Genomic DNA, 16,190 nt, shown 5'->3' with positions numbered 1-16,190 from the left:
ATGGCCTTGAACCACGTAGATTTTCCAATTCAATTAAACTACTCATTGTCTCCTATTTAAGTGAACAATAAAGCGTGCAGTTATGTCTTATTTTGCAAGTTAGGATTAATATCTACTGTTTATCTCAAGAGAAATATTAGTAACATAGCCTGGGAAAGCAATTTTATGCCCTCAGGAGTTGAAGTGTAGTGGAGAGTTAAAGTTTTGGGTATGAAGTTTTATCTTTCTGAACTGATTATAAAGTATACTAAACATTTATATTGTTTTGTCTTTATAGACTGAAATCGCCAAGAGATTGAATACAATTTGTGCACAAGTCATCCCATTTCTGTCTCAGGAAGTAAGTAAAACTGTTCAGCTGTTAAAGTGCAATTATGTTGCTTCTCTGTTTGCAAATTAGCTAGTTTTAAGATGTTAATTTTATCACAAGGAACAAGTGTGAAGAACATCTGTTACAGCTGAAGTGTGTAAACCCCCTGCTATTTCATCTAACAGATCTGAGGGCACACTGTAGAAGTGGTGACAATAGCTCAACCTCAAATTAAATTTTTTCTATGGAAAACTGCAAAGTGACTATCAAATATAAAGCTTTTTTTTTTTTTTTTTTTTTTTGGAGGAGTATAAGCTTGATAACTACTGGTGATTCCAAGTGTCCTTTCTCTCGTTCCATCGGGGTCGATGTGACCGTAGAAGCATGTATTTCATTTGCACTTGCACAATGGTTGACTTAATGCTGCTGTGGAGGGAGTGGATGTTAATACTCTCAGGGATAAAAATAAGTGTTCATGTTACCTTAATTTATGGAGTCATATACATTATAAGTCATTAAGTTACAAAGTCATATATGTTTAACCTTAACATTTTGAGAGGGAGAGACTCAAGGAGTAATCTGTGAAATTGACTCAAAACCAATATATTTTTAGTTTGGCCTTAAAGTTTACTTACTTTTGGATACAGGCTCATAAATGCTAAACTGTTTTAAGTGAGTACAGGATACATATGTCCTGAGACAATGAAAAAAGCTCATTGGACTTAGAGCTGGAATACTGGGTGTCTGTTCTAGTTGGCATCTACTGCTCCATGCTGGATAGCACCATCTCTGCTATTATAGCAGCCTCTTCCATGTAACTGTTACTTGATGCTACAATTTAGATTTGTTGGCCTTTTGAGTTGTGGTGTTTGTTGTGTTTTTAGACTTTAGTAATTCTGGTCTCTGCTATAGTCTCATGCCTCCCAAAGCAAAGGTATGGCTTTGTTTTTACTTGTGGGTGCAGTTCGGCAGAATGCAGGGTGTTTCCAGCCTGTGAACTAAGTGAGGGTCCTTCCTTCTATGAAAGGTGAAAAATCTAAAAGGCTGAAGGAGAGGAATTCCCAGAGTTTCCAAAACTTAGTGGGTTGAGATGTATTGACCTGAGAAGTGCTGATGGATTTAGTATTTAAATTTTAAGTATCAAGATGGGCATTTAAAAATGGTTGTAAACCTTCTCTGCTCAAACTTATCATAGTGAACCCCTTCTGCACACCATGGTGATCTTCCAAATTCCATACTCTTTATTTTCTAAGGCCTCAGTTTACCATTTTTGATGTCCTTTTTGACTATACCATTCCGAGCCAGATTTTCCCTTCAGAAGTTGAGTGGTGACTGGTGTTGGTTAGATATAAGGGAAGCATGGTTCTGAGTTTTCCTTTTCCTGTTATACTTGTATTCTGTGAAATAATATGTGCTAAAGAAACTGCATTTAAATCCATTGTCTTTTCGTTGTTATCTAAGGTATGATGAAGTTCTTGGCTGCCTTGCTAACACTTTTTCTTTTCAATATTTTCAAAGCATCAACAACAGGTGGCGCAGGCTGTTGAACGTGCCAAACAGGTGACCATGGCAGAGTTGAATGCCATCATCGGGGTACGTGGCCTACCAGGTCTACCTCCTACAGTGTGTATAACCAGCTTTCATTTCTTATTAATTTAATGGCTTAATCTATATCTATATCTATATATATATAATATTGTGTAGCTTAACTGACCAATTTGATAAAGGCGGGAGGAGGAGCAGGTTTCAAATATGCTGAGGTGTATAGGGGAAGAGCGATTAGCATAAGGGAGAAGATAGGAGAAACATTTTTAGGAGAAGGAAGCTCACTCTACTTTTTAATGGGAAAATAAATACCGTTTATCCTGTGACACTTAAACCACCTTTGCTTCAATTGGTTAAAAAAAAGCTTTAGGTTAGAGTTTTAAATTCTTTCCTTATTCTTTAGATTACAGTGAGGTCAAGACACCTCTCATTTAGTTATCTTCACTTTTGCCTCTTACTTTCTAGAGTATTGGAACCTATATAACTGGTCTTTCTCTTCCTTACCTCTTTATGATTTTTTTAAGTGGCACCCCAATGAAAAGAACACTCTTGCTGTTGAAGAAGTGATAATTGTGTGCCCTAGTGTCCTCTAGCCTTTCACCAGGTTTCTGCTTTCCTGTGTTGAGTTCAGTTACTGCTCCTCGCTGGCGACTGGTTGTCAATCACAAGTTATTTGCTCGGCATTAATGAGCCTGGTGAACCATGCGGTCCATCCCCTGCATGAGTTCATCCCCCCTCCACTGCAGGATCCGGGGTGGTTCTCAGGTTTTCTGCTTTTCCAGACTAAATGAAAGAAGTAGCTGAAACAAGGGATGGTCCTTTCTGATTTTATTCATATGTGAGTGCCTTGAGCGGATTCAAATCACTCATTTATCAATTTATGTTAATTGCTTGTGAGAAGATGCCCTGCTGGTCTTTATAGTTCCCTCAGACACTTTGTAATGATAATTAGACATGCTGCTGTACGGATTAAGAGTGCCATAGTCCAATGACGGCCACAGACAATGGAACCAGTTAATCCATCAGGGTTTAAAATTACATCCCAACTGGAGATGGAGAAAAAACATAAGAGCCAAGGAGGATTAAAGAATGAGCCTCAGCTTGAAAACTCTCCTTTCATCAGTTTCTCAATTGCAGATCTGCAGTCGGGTTGCCTGTGGTAAGCTATTGGCAGTCAATTAGGTGAAATAAACTGGGAGGGTGACCTTCATTTCCTTTTAATAGCTTTTTCCTCCCTGAAATGGGGAGCTTCAGTGGATTTTCAGCTTAAATTTTATTCAAGCTGCTTTATTACACTTGACAGCTTAGCTCTGCATAAACAATTCTCCTCTCCTCCCCCCCAGTTCCAGGCTCTGCATTTCTTCCCCTTTAGTATCACATTTTTGACTGTTACTTAGTGGGCTCTCTAATCACATTCAACAAAAAACACAATTACATCTGCATTTGTCTGCTGCCTTCTGTACCCTTTTCTTGTGTAATGAATTGCTTTATTTCAGAGATCAAATCAAATATTCACTGGTACTTTTGCATGTACCATGTTTGATTAGCAAAGACTAATAGCAAATTGTACTTGTAGCTTGAGCACAGAATTTTTTAACCCAAATGAATGAGGATGGAAAAGACTGTTTTGATTAAAGGAAAATATATGCAAAGCAGTTCTCAAGTACCCAGTTAAACTTTGTAGAACATGTTTGTTTTCTGAATTTTTATATATTTTTTTGATGGTAAAACGCGTATTTTTAAATTCTTAAAGGCGCTGCCCTGTCTGAAACATTAGAAAGGAGGAAATTGTATTAACCAGATGTTTATAGGTAATACTCATTTTGAGCGGAATCAAAATAAAAATAGCAGGTCGTTTTAGAAGGGCAGATGAATCGCTAATTTTATGAATGGCTTTAGTCCAGGAAACATGTTGTTGAGATTATAAAGGCAGATTAGCTCTGCTAGCTAGCAACAATAACCCAAATCAGTGAATTGGGCCCAGCACAAGACTTAATGCCAATTGCATGTCTTTAGCATACTGGCATACATGGTTTTTATAATTGTAATTTTTGGATCAGTATATTAATTTATGTCAGAAGGCTCTTTTAAAGTTTGTAGTGATCAATAATTATCCTGCACCATAAGTTTCATGCTCTGGCATATGCTTCATTTTTGCTTGAAAGGAATTGCATGCGTCCTGGAAAATTGAAGTAGCATAAAATTGGGTTGACAATTCAGCGGACCTTTGCACCCCTTCATTGAACATGCAGTGTGTCAACCTGTCTCCCTAGAGGGGAGGAGGCTCCGGGAGGCTGTCTGTTCCTACAAGCAGCAGCTGCGCGCAGAGTAAATGCAGCCTGGTTTGATAGCAGCTGTCAGTATTGTTCAGGGACCGACTTAGGGTAAAGAACAATGGGAGAGGCCACGCTCTTCATCTGCATCGACTTTCAGGCTAAGAAAAGAAATAGTAATTTAACGGTTTAGACATCTATTACAAGTGTGAAAGATCATGAAAGAGTACCCTTTAAAATGCAAATGAGCCGAAACATTCTCATTCCCTTTAAGGTACAATCAGGGAGCTTACTGCTTGCTTGACAGGGCTAAAGATATTTCTCTTTAGCAAACCTGGAGAAAGTCACATCTTCTCAAGGACACCAAGCTTCTAGGTAAACTCTGTTTGTGTCCTGGGACTATGCATACTCTTAGGAGGAAGAGAGAGATTGTTTTTTCCCATCGTTGTTGAGTGAATTGATGGTACTCATTTCTCATCAGCAGAGAAGACTTAGTTCTCATATATGATGGAAAGTACTGACTTAAATCTTTGCCACCACAGCACCTGCCTTCATCTTTCATAGATTACTGGTATGTAAGAAAAATAAATTTCTTAGTTGATATTTGGAGAAACTTTTGAAATATTTTTGCTATAGAAATTTTTAAATAGCTTTCACTGATAGAAAATTCTGTAATTGGCAGAATGATAATTGCAGCTCTGCCTTTTGAATTTTGCTTTTTATAGGTTCTTTTGCTATTAAACATGCTATGTTCTTGTAACAGTAGAAGAGTTTAATAATGCAGAGATCTTAATAGGCACAGGGTTTATTTGTTTTGACACATAGCTCACTTGTGCTTTGGAAAACAAGTTCATTGTGTGAAGGGAACTTACTCATTTGAGACCTTGACTTTTTATTTTTTACATCAGAATAGTTTCCACAATTTAAGCAGCATTCTTCGCAAAGATTTTTTTAAAATTTGGAATTCTATTAAAAATGCTCAAAATAGATTAGCAAATGATGTAACGGTTTATTTGTGGGATAGTTAATGGCTACCTGAAGGCAGAGAAAATTGACTGAAGGACTCTTGAAGATCACTCCCCACTGTCCTGTTTGGGGAGTTTGGAACTAAGAGCTCTCTTCTACCTGCTCTGATATTAAATAATTAATTTTAGTTGAATTTGGGATTCCAGATAACTAGTTTTACCCTTTAATTAGATCTATATGACATAATAGATATCACGTAAGTGTACATTTAGATACATACATGTCTGCACACAGGAATTTTCTTTAATTTGGGTATAATTGAGATGTAGTGAAATGCACAGATCTTAGCATGTACAGTTTGATCAGTTTGGGCGCAGGTACAACCCCTGTAACCACACTCCTCTCAGAGTGCAGATTGTTTCCATCACCCCATGACATTCCCTTGTCCTTTTCAGCTAATTTCTCCCTACTCCCTCAAGAAAAATGGTTGACTTTTTAATTAAATAGTAAAAAGTAGTGGAGTGTGATTTTCCTTATTAAAGAGAATAGTTGCATAGTTGTAGATCTGTTTCTAACCCAGTGTCTGCTGTCCAACTTCATGGTGTTTTGCGCTGATCTTTCTAAGCGAATTTGTATTGTATATCCTGGGGCAGTGTGTGGGCCTAGAATCAGATGGACTTGAGTAGGACGTTTGGTGCTACCAGTTTTTAGCTTTGTGACCTTGTATAATCAGTTTACCTCTTACCAGTATCCCCATCTGTAGATGAATAGTACTGTCTACCTTGCATGGCTTTTGTGGGGATAAGACCCTGGCTGGCAGCCTTCACCCAGCATGTGGTCCTGACTCCTCGAACTGCAGTTTTGTCTGCCTGGTTTCTCTAAGTGGCTGTAGCAGATCTTGTGGGTCCAGTTGGTCAAGCTCCCTGTGAGAGGTGGCTGCTCCTGCAGCTGGTCACCTCCTTCTTTGTCTTTTCTAATGGTTACATGGATGCTGGTATTTGAGATAAGACCTAGCCAGTTTCTCTGCTTCCTCCATTATGTTGTGCATGAATGATTTTTAAAGTTCAAAGTCGAGGAGGTAAAGTTAAGTTTTGGAAACAGATGGAGAGAGAATTGAGAAGCAAAAACGTGAGGACAAGGCTTCATTGGCTTTCTTATTTAGTGTAAAGAGGAGGGGGAACAGCCTTTACTGGCACTGAGAAGTTGGCAAGGATTGTTGTAATAGAATTGGAAAAAGAGACAAGAATTAAAAGAGATGTCCAGGTGACCAGTGAGTACGGGTTGTCCTTCCTTCCCAAATCACAAAACTGTAGATTTCTGATAGCTGCTTCAGTGCTAACTGTGTATGTAAGAAAATTTGAGCAATTTCCCATAACAAATGCCTGTGAACTTCAGGACTCAGAAATTTAGGGTTAATATAGGTAAACTTGTTTGTTTGTTTCGCTTTTATTTGGACATAATCTGAATTTATTTTTCATGATATAACTTCTGTCAAGGGCTATGGGACTCAGGTTTGGGGCTTCATTATTGGTTAGATTTGTATATTCCTACTTCATAGACAAATTTGAATTCTCTGTACTTTAAAACAATTTAGTATGAAAAGAAGTGTAGAGTATTTTGTGATGTCTGGGTCTGTATGTTTGTGTAGGGAATGGCTGTGAATACAAACTCCTGATGGTTCTATAGCAGGAGCCTTTCTGTCCTTAAGAGATTGAGTTGTAGACCTAAAGGGCTCCCCATTGTTGCATGAGATGATTGGTTTAAGGATTAGTAAAATGTTGGATTATTTTTCTCCTCTGGCTGTAGCCATCAGCTATCTATAGGATTGTAGTGTGTGAAGTTTAAGAGGATGAGGTTAGCCTCTTATTCTTATGAGTATGCAGTTAATCCCTGAAAAGCCCATCAATAACCCAGCTGTAAGTTTCTTTATAAAACAAATTCGCCCTAGGAGAATAATGCAAGGCTTGCTACCAAGAAGAGAGAACGAAATGGCTAAAACTTGGATCTTCTAGTTCTTCTAACTTCTATTTAGGGATATGTACCCTCCACTTAAATTCCAGTAGTCCGGCCTTTTTATTAATTTTGCAAAGGGAAGGAACAATATTACAAAGAAGTCTTTTATGCGTCTTCTCCTTTGGTTCCAGTTAGTTTTTCCTGAGAGTAGTACATCTGGGTATCTCTGACAATGCAGGGCTTGGCTTCAATGTCTGGGTTCTTCTGAAGAGTCAGAGTGCTTTTTAGTTAATAGAAAACTTCTTGAATCATTGTTTACTTTTTAATTCCCCAATATTTTCATATGATTTGTACTCGATTCCTTGGGAAAAGACACTATTGTCCCTCTTTCAGAAAAGAGAGCAGAGCACTCCATTTTCATGGAGTTAAATCTATGTGTGTTTTTTTTTAAAGATACATAATTTTCGTACTATGAAATTCACTGTACTTTTAAAGCACATAGCTCAGTGGTTTTTAGTATATTCACAAACTTGTGCAGTTGTCACCATTACCTAATTCTAGAACATTTGTAAGACTACAGAAAGAAATCCCATATCCCCGTTAGTAGTCAGTCCTCTTGCCCCATCTCTCCTCAGCCTCTGCAACCACCAATCTTTCTGTCTCTAGATTTGTCTATTCTGAACATTTCACGTAAATGGAATCATATATGTGGCCTTTTTGTGTCTGACTTCTTTCACTTAGCATAATGTTTTCAAGGTTTATTCATATCGTAGCTTGTACTTCAATCCTTTTTTATTGATGAGTGATACTCCATTGTATCATTTGTTAATTAACTCATCATTGAGGTTGTTTTTACCTTTTGGCTATTACAAATAATGCTACAGTGAACATTCGTGGACATGTTTTTGTGTGGATGTGTTTTCTCAGGTCTGTAGCTAGGAGTGGAATTGCTAGGTCATATGGTAACTGTGTTTAACTTTGTGAGCAATGGCCAGATTGTTTTCCAGAGTAGTGGATGAGAATTCCATTACTCTGCATCTTCTCTGACACTTGTTATTGCCTCATCGTTTTCATTCTCGCTATCCCGGTGAGTATGAAGTGGTACCTCCTTTGTGGTTTTTATTTGAATGACCCATGATGGCTAATGATATTGAGCATCTCTTCATCAAAACCTTATGTGGTTTTAGGAGTATATCTATCTAAATAAACATGACTTTTAAAAACTTACTCTAATTCAGGTCTTTAACTTTAAGAAACAGTTTACTAATTCATGTAAGCTGTAAGTCCCAAGGCTCTGGTCACTGTCACAGCTGAAACAGTCATCCAGGGCAGGTAGAACGAGCAGGTCAGTGATAGTGCAGGCTGAGTTGGCCTGTGTATATTAGCTGAAATACAGAAAGAATAAAGATGAGTTTAGATACTTTTCAGAATTTTAGGTCATCATCCTGGTGCCTGCCTACATACAGGCTATCAATTCTTTTCTCTTTGTGAGTCCTGCATTGAGATGGTGCCTTTCAGTATATTGTTGTTGTTTAATTGTCTTCAAGTGGCTTGAGATTTCTTGGCCCTAGTAAGCAGTTTCTGCCTGTTTTTCACCCTTGCCCCTCTTAACGGGAGAGGCCATTCACATAATGGGAGGTTTTCAGTTAACCCCTGTAGTAGTGTCCTTGATTTTTCTGCTGCCACACAGCTCTTTCCTACTTTTCCCCATTTGTTCTGTAGGCAGCTCTGTGGTGATAAAGCACATGCTACACCTGTTTTAGAAACAAAAATTTGGAAACACTGCACTATTATTACATTAAAGCTCTGAATGTAAACAGCGAAAGTCATTTTTGTCATAGTAACGTAATTGACCCAGGCTGCACTAGGTAAAATGTGAATTAAAATTCTAAATGCATGGCTGTTGTTTGACATGGATGAGGTTACTTTATTCCTTGTGGGTTTTCAGTATCATTAATTCAGAATTTGGTGTTTATTTTACTTGTCTCGCTCTCAGCCTATTTAAATGGTTTGGGTAGGAACAAGTGTATTCATCTCCTTATCCTCCAACCTAAACTTTTCCATAATCACCTTTGAGGTACCAGAAGACCAATATGTGAAAGTTCCCAATGTAGGTCTTTCCTAAATTGTTTTGTAAAACATGAAGTTTTTGTTTTATTTTGAAATTGTTTAGAGGTGTCAGCTCTAGGAAGCAGATGCTCGTTTTTTTTCGTTGTTGTTGTTTTTTGTTTTTTTTTGAGTTGTGACAAGGTGTGCTCCATGGTGACAAAGGGACAGTGAACAATTGAATGTTGAAAAGTAGTTTTATTTTTTTAAGCAACAGTATGGCAAGTTTCTGGCATTCAGGAACATGAATTCTAATGTGATGGAACAGAATTCCAGCTTAGATCTAGACTAAAATTTCTCAACCTCAGCACCATTAACATTTTGGGCTCTGTAACTGCGGTGGGGGCTGTTCTGGGCTTTATAGGATGTTGAACAGCATCCCTGGCCTCTACGCACTAGATGCCAGTACCATTCTACCTGCTATCCCCTCCAGTCGTGGTAGCCAAAAATGTCTATAGATGTTGCCAAATGTCCCTGGGGTGCGGAAAGAGGGGTTGTCAAAATTGTTCTGTAGGAGAACCCACTGGTCTAGCTTGATAACTTGAGTAACCATCCATATTTCTAAAAGCCACCATTGCCCATTAAAAATGCCTTTTCTGATAGCTTTATAAACTGTTTTGCTTGTCTATTCTGGGCTGTATAAATCTGTAAACATTAACTTAAGAAAATAATTTATTAATTTGTGAAAGCTGATGAATGGATAGATGGTTGAATTTTCCCACCCTTGATTTGTCAAGAAATATGTTATAGTTTCCCCTATGATACATTCAGATGTGGGTCTGTAGAGGACTAATGCATGTAAATACCTCTAAATGGCAGAGCCATTGGTTTTTGTTTTTTGTTTTTTGTTTTTTTTTGAGATTTTGCTGGCCATGTAGCATCATCTCTTTTGTCTAAAACATATTTTTAAGTAGCATTCATGTGTTTTTCTTTCGATGAAGGTTATACATACTAGATTGTCTCAGGTAAACCTTATTCTTAGAAGAAAAAATGTTCTAAGGACACATGGGGCAGGTGGGCTGCTTTTGTGGAGTTAATTGTTTCACTCTTCAGGATGTGGGTCCTGTATTCATTTCAACAAATGCTTTATCTTAGAAATGACACTTGTCTGTTAAGCATCTTCTACTGAGAGAAGCCAAAACTCTATTTAGGCTTCGTTTTCCTTTATAAACTTCCTTGGAAGAGAGCAAAATATATCTTCCTTTTTCAGTTGCAAGGACAGGGTATTAGAAAGTGGAGACTGCAGAGTTGCCACTCTTGAGTCGTATAACTAAGAACAAATTCTCATCTGTCACTGCTACGTCCACATAGTCCAGGTGGGTTTATCTCTGAGTAAATGTCCAGTGGCACATTTTCAGTATTGCATGGCGTTGTGCTTCTCGTTACCTGGGATGGGAGCGAAACATGAGGTCTTTGGTGGAGCAAGAGATTGCCTTCTTCCTTCCCCATGCTTGAGAATACTTGGTTTGTAACTTCTTGTGAACATGACTGGGCTGCTGTAGTCCCAGGAGATATGTTGTTCTAGGGAACAGAGCTTTGTAATCCTCGTTCTGGCTCTGAGCCCTGTGGCAGGCCACTCTCTCCTCTGTGGAATGGGAGCCGTGATGCCCACCCTGCATGCCTCAGATGTATTCTGAGCTGAGGCCAGATACTGGATGTGAAAATATTATCTGGGAGCTCTAAGCTCTACATGGCAGCATAAAGAAGTAGAATATGAGACAGTAATGTCCACATTTTATGGGTCTATAGCATCTTCACCAGCTGTGATCATCCTGTTGCTACCTAGTACAACTTCCATTTTGATAAGATTTTGCTTTAAAAAAAAAAATAGAAGCTTTAAAGATTGGCCACGCTAAGGACGGAAGAACCCAGTTGCCTTTAATAATGGATAGTGAGCTATTTCTTCCAAGGGGAAAGCTTAATTAGGGTAGAGGTGGAGTTCCTCATGGTCAGTTAGGCTGTTGGACATCCCCATTGATAGTTATCAGCCTGAATGTTGAGTTTAACCACACTGTCTACTTCACAGCTGTAGCAAGGCCCCTTTATCATATAAGCTAATTTTCTTTACAGTAACATGTCAGAGAATGCTTTCCAGTTCATCTTTCTAAAAACTAACTTGGGTTTGGCAGAAAATATACTTCCTTCCTGAGTATCCAAATGTCGCCTTTGCTCTGACTTAAAATCTTATCTCTGAAGTTGTCTTTTGGTGACTCGATTCTGGATTTGGGGGGGAGTGAGGGCATGCAGGGAACAGTGATATGGTAGTGTTCTCCACCCTGTAGTTAACTGCCTTCCCCTCAGCTTAGCCTCTCTCATCTTCTTTTAATCAGTGCCGTGCTTAATTACCCCGCTGCACTTGCTTGTGTATGCATCACTGCATTTCCCCCCCAGAAGCCGGACATAGCTCTTACTCTCCAAGTAATGATAGTAATTGCTGGTAGGGCAGACCTGGTCCTCATCCTTCTCCGAGCACATTTCTTATGGCAGGTGTCTAGTTCCTAATTAAGTGCTAATGAGCATGCCTAGTGGACCGTGACTCTGCTGCCAGCTTCTTCAGTTTTATGTCTTGCTATTGCCGAGCTCTTAAAAGGTGACAGAGCAAGAATTAGTGTCTTTGGGATGACGGGAAGGTGATTTTATACGTAAAGAAATTGTTACTGTGATCTCAAATGGCGAATGAGTAGCTTATAAATACTTTCCAAGAACACTATTAATGCTACCCTCTTAGACCTCTCCCCCTTTTCCAGTTTTCCTCTAATTAGAACTGCGCACTTTTCGGAAGGAATGGAAGTTTAAAGAGAACATTGGCTCCTAAAGATTTTTTAAAAGATTCTAGTAGTAGTTGAAGATTTACTGTAAAGTGATTTTAGACACCGATTTCTACTTTTAAGATGCTGTTTTTTCTGGCTCTTAAGGGCGGGAAGCATGTTTAAAATTCAATTAAAGATCAGTGGTCTGGGTGGAAATTGCTGAAGATCTGTCGTGAAGATTTAATATATTCAGCACACGCAAGGGGGTAATAAATAAAATGAGTAATTGAGTCCCAGGGAAGTGAGCACAAATCGGAATCTCAAGAATTTCCTAACATTACACCTTAAAAATTGAGCCTTAATCGTTTTTACTGTCTCATCAAAAACGAGTTTTATGTTGGACAGCTGAAACGTGGCCAGATTTATGATACAAGGGGCCATTTCTTGGATACTTTCTCATTTCCTACAAAATGCTCTTAAATATGATATATGAGAGCAACGATACTTTTTAATGAGAACAGATTTATAATCTCTGGACTGGCTTGAGTGATAGAGGCAAAGGCATTTGGGAATGGGGACTTGGGTCACTGTGGCTGGTGTCCCACAGGACTGGTGAGAGTGTTTTCACGTCAAGGTTCTTGGCTTCTCTGGGTCTTACTGTTTTCCTCTGTGATGCTAAAGAGCTCAGAAAAATGAAGGGATAAACAACTCTTTACCTTAACTAAGATATCTTCTAGCTGTCGAATGATGGCTCCCTGAGGCCTCCCTCTATGTGTGGTGGTACAGTGCCTAGAGTGCCAGAGTGCCATAAGGGTCATTCCTGCATTGACTCCACCTCCACCCGCCTCCGTTGCTGGAGAACCTCTAGAATTTTCTCAACACTTCGAGCCTTGGCTCCTTCTATGAAATAGGAATATCAGTACCTCCTCACGGTACTGTGAGGGCTTAATGAAAATAAGGACACACAGTGTCTGGGGGTGGGGTTACATAAGAGATGCTGGTTCTTCCTGCTTTCTGAGTTCTGTTAACTAAAGATAACATTTTGGTTTTGTTTCATCATACCATTATGGTAAGTTAATGCAAAGATGTTGGGGTGTAATGGAATCACCTATTAACTGATGACTGCTCAAGAATATAGTTACTGTATTGTTGGATGCACAGCCTTGATTTTAATCTTTCTGAAATCAGGATGAGTCGTAAATCTGTGGCATCTTAGATTCAGTGACCTAATGGATTTCATTCCTGGAGGTGCTTAGAAATGGAACTGACATGTGAGTCGCTTCCTAACTTAGCCAGGCTTGCTGATGATAAACAGCTCTATACTCTCAGGTGCTGACTTATGCCGAAAGTGACAGTGTAGATCTGAGGATTATATTTTGGGAAGATTGTATCTTACCAGGTAACTGAGTAGGTGAAAACTTTTGATGAACTGAAAGTGCTAATCACATTTTTTCCCCTTCCCCCCCTCTGTCTTACCTCCTTGTTCCCTTTGTGTGTCAAACCTCCTGCTCTGTGTCCTCCATCCTCATGTCATGTACGTTCCCTCACCCCCCGATGCTACTACCACCATCTCCTTCTCATCTTCCTCCTGCTCCTCTCACCACCACCAACAGCAGCAGCAGTTGCAAGCTCAGCATCTTTCTCACGGCCATGGGCCCCCAGTCCCCCTAACGCCTCACCCTTCAGGACTTCAGCCTCCTGGAATCCCGCCCTTGGGTGGCAGTGCTGGCCTTCTGGCGCTGTCTAGTGCTCTGAGTGGGCAGTCTCACTTGGCAATAAAAGATGACAAGAAGCACCATGATGCAGATCACCACAGAGGTGAGAGGCCGGGCAAGCCAGATTAGGACTTTGTCCTCACACTCATACAGTGCTGCAAAGTTGTGTGCACCGCTAAAGAAAGCCCCAACCTATACAGAGAGCAAACAATGAGCTAAGAGGAACTGTCGCAAAGCTTGGCCACTGAAACACGGTTCACCCTGGAAGTTCTCAGGGTTTAACGTGGGTATCTGTAGATTTCTCGATCTCTTTAGATTGCAGGCATCTTGACATCTTGGCAACTGCCTAGTTAATGCCAGTGGCCTGTACCATATTATGGAAAACTGTTAACTGCTTAATTGGGTAATTTTCAAAGAAAGTAATGTTGTTAAATGGGGCGAAATAAGAAGTTAAATTTGAAAGTGAATGTGTTCAAATGAGAGGCTTGATAATTGCATCTGTTACTACTTAGTTTCATAGGCTTTAATTCTAGTATGCGTTAAATATTGGGCAAAATTGCACTCGACTAATTTTTTGAAGAAAAGTAATTTATTCTGTCAAGAAATAAAAAAATAGGCTTTGTGTATGGTTAAACTGTAAATCTTATGTTTACAAAATACTGTAATTTTCAGGAAATCACTGTATTAGGAATGTGCAATGACTTATATAAATAAAAGCCATTTTTAAAACTGTTTGGGGCTTGTGTTCTAATTATTCCCCCCTTTTTTTTATTTCTGTTCTTGCCTCTGTGTCTGAACGGGCATGTCTGTGCGTTTCTTGGTAACCTCGGAAGCAGACAGAGAACCGGGCACGGTAAGTACTCTACCACCTGCTGCACATAAATACACCCCTTTCCTGCAATGCATCCCAAGCTGCCTTTCTTTAAACACAGGCACAGACGTGCATATTCTTCCCTTTCTCTCTCAGTGACCTGGTTTTTTCTTTTTTAAAAAATATGACTTTCTGCCCCCTCCCTTGTCTTTTTAAGAAAAGATTTGTTAGACGAGAGTGACATGATTCGGGGGCAAAGCTGTTTGCTATGATCTGTATGTGCCCCAGACCCACTTAAAAAACAGGTTTACCATTGCATTCTGAGTTCAGGTTGCCTCTAGTTCAGAAGAGTAGTCATTTTTATCTTAAATCAGTTTTATAGGCAAGAGGGTCACATTCTATATGTGAAATTGGTTGGTAATGTGTTATTTCTACCTGAACCATTCATTATCCTCTGCGAATGCATCTTAGTTGCTAGGTTTCCATATCTAGTTTTCTTTTCATAATTGTCCTTGGAATGTGAACTTTAACTTAAATTTATTTTAGACCAAAGAACTGAGCGTCTGTGTAAGCTTTTAAAAACAAGAAAATTCAGTGTGTGTGTTGGGGGGAGGGGCGTTTTGTGCTCGAGAGTTGATCTTTTCAACAGCCTAAATCTTACCCATTTTGCATAATGCACGTTTAATCTGTACATATATCTGCTAGTTAGCTGTGAGGAGATCTGTATCTAAAATGCATCTCAAATGTTGTGGAGCAAATAGAGGTAGAAATTGGCCCCTTTTCAGCTACAATAGCATACAGTTTCTGCCTCCTTCCCGCGCTTCTTTCTGAAGTTGGCAGTGTTTTGACCATCTTAAATCTAACTGTGGTTAAAAATTGGACACTGAATTTTAAGTCGTCCTGACACTTTTTTGTTACGAGTTTAGGGGAAAGGTATATAAATCTTTTCAGCTTGAAAAGTTTAGATTTTTATTTTTTCTTTCTTGTATAGAATAGTATCTACTTTAAAAATTCTTTTTGAGACAGATCTTGGTATTCTTTAGGTGTCAGGATATGTTGCAGGGAATGGATAATGGTGAAAGGATGGGGTAGCTAGTTTTAAATTTCTGGTACGATAATATTTTTCTGGAAATTGTTGAGGGGAGAAAAAAAAAAACGAAGGAATAAAATATCCTACTCCCAAAATGTAAACCTAAGTAAACTGGCTTTGATTTATGGAGCTGACCTTTATGTTTTTTTTTTGTTTCAAGTGTCTCTGTAGATGTCATCTTTCCTGTCATGTTCATTCAAGCATGTCAGATTAAAAACCCTAATCCTGAACTAGAGAACAGAGATGGCAGAAAATATTGGGAGCACCCGTGTCTTTTAGTCTGCTGCATGCTTTAATGTATTGAACTTAGTCTACATTTGGGTCTTGAATTTAACTTTTTTGTTTCAGTACTCTTTTACCTTGAATCACGGTATATTTATTCATTGAGTGTTTATGCGAGGTAATATGAAAAATGCATCTGTAGTTAGGGATACATAAGCACACATTTCACAAGCCCTTTCTCAGAGAACCGAAGAAAGGCAACCAAAATACTAAAATATAGACCGTAGAAGGTTTCAGCCAAAGTTCTAGGCGGTTGTGGAAGGGGTATCATGATAAGTACCTCTCTGAAATGCCAGTGGCAGGAATGGGTAGAGATTTGCATGCTTAAGTTTGTAGAGGCATTTTTCATACCTCTGTGTCTATTTCAGTGTGTCCGATAACCTCCTATT

At 39.0% G+C, this 16,190-nt stretch overlaps 1 protein-coding gene across 14 annotated transcripts in view; it reads left to right on the top strand.

The window, feature by feature from the left end:
• TLE1 (TLE family member 1, transcriptional corepressor) overlaps positions 1-16,190 on the top strand; it is an 81,471-nt gene that overhangs the window by 26,781 nt on the left and 38,500 nt on the right. For 4 of the 14 annotated variants that reach the window (XM_039846991.1, XM_039847327.1, XM_039846831.1 and 1 more), the window contains 4 exons: positions 278-340; positions 1,829-1,933; positions 13,517-13,721; positions 14,452-14,471. In XM_039846991.1, the coding sequence (XP_039702925.1) occupies positions 278-340; positions 1,829-1,933; positions 13,517-13,721; positions 14,452-14,471 (393 nt within the window). The remainder of the gene's footprint in view (positions 1-277; positions 341-1,828; positions 1,934-13,516; positions 13,722-14,451; positions 14,472-16,190) is intronic. The other 10 variants (XM_039847630.1, XM_039847164.1, XM_039847548.1 and 7 more) reach the window with 8 other exon arrangements.

Source organism: Pteropus medius, unplaced genomic scaffold (genome assembly GCF_902729225.1).
Source record: "Pteropus medius unplaced genomic scaffold, Ma_sr-lr_union100, whole genome shotgun sequence".
In the NCBI taxonomy this organism is placed as follows: Eukaryota; Metazoa; Chordata; class Mammalia; order Chiroptera; family Pteropodidae; genus Pteropus; species Pteropus medius.
Note: the sequence above shows the minus strand (reverse complement) of the source record. Positions and strands in the feature narration are given on the sequence as shown.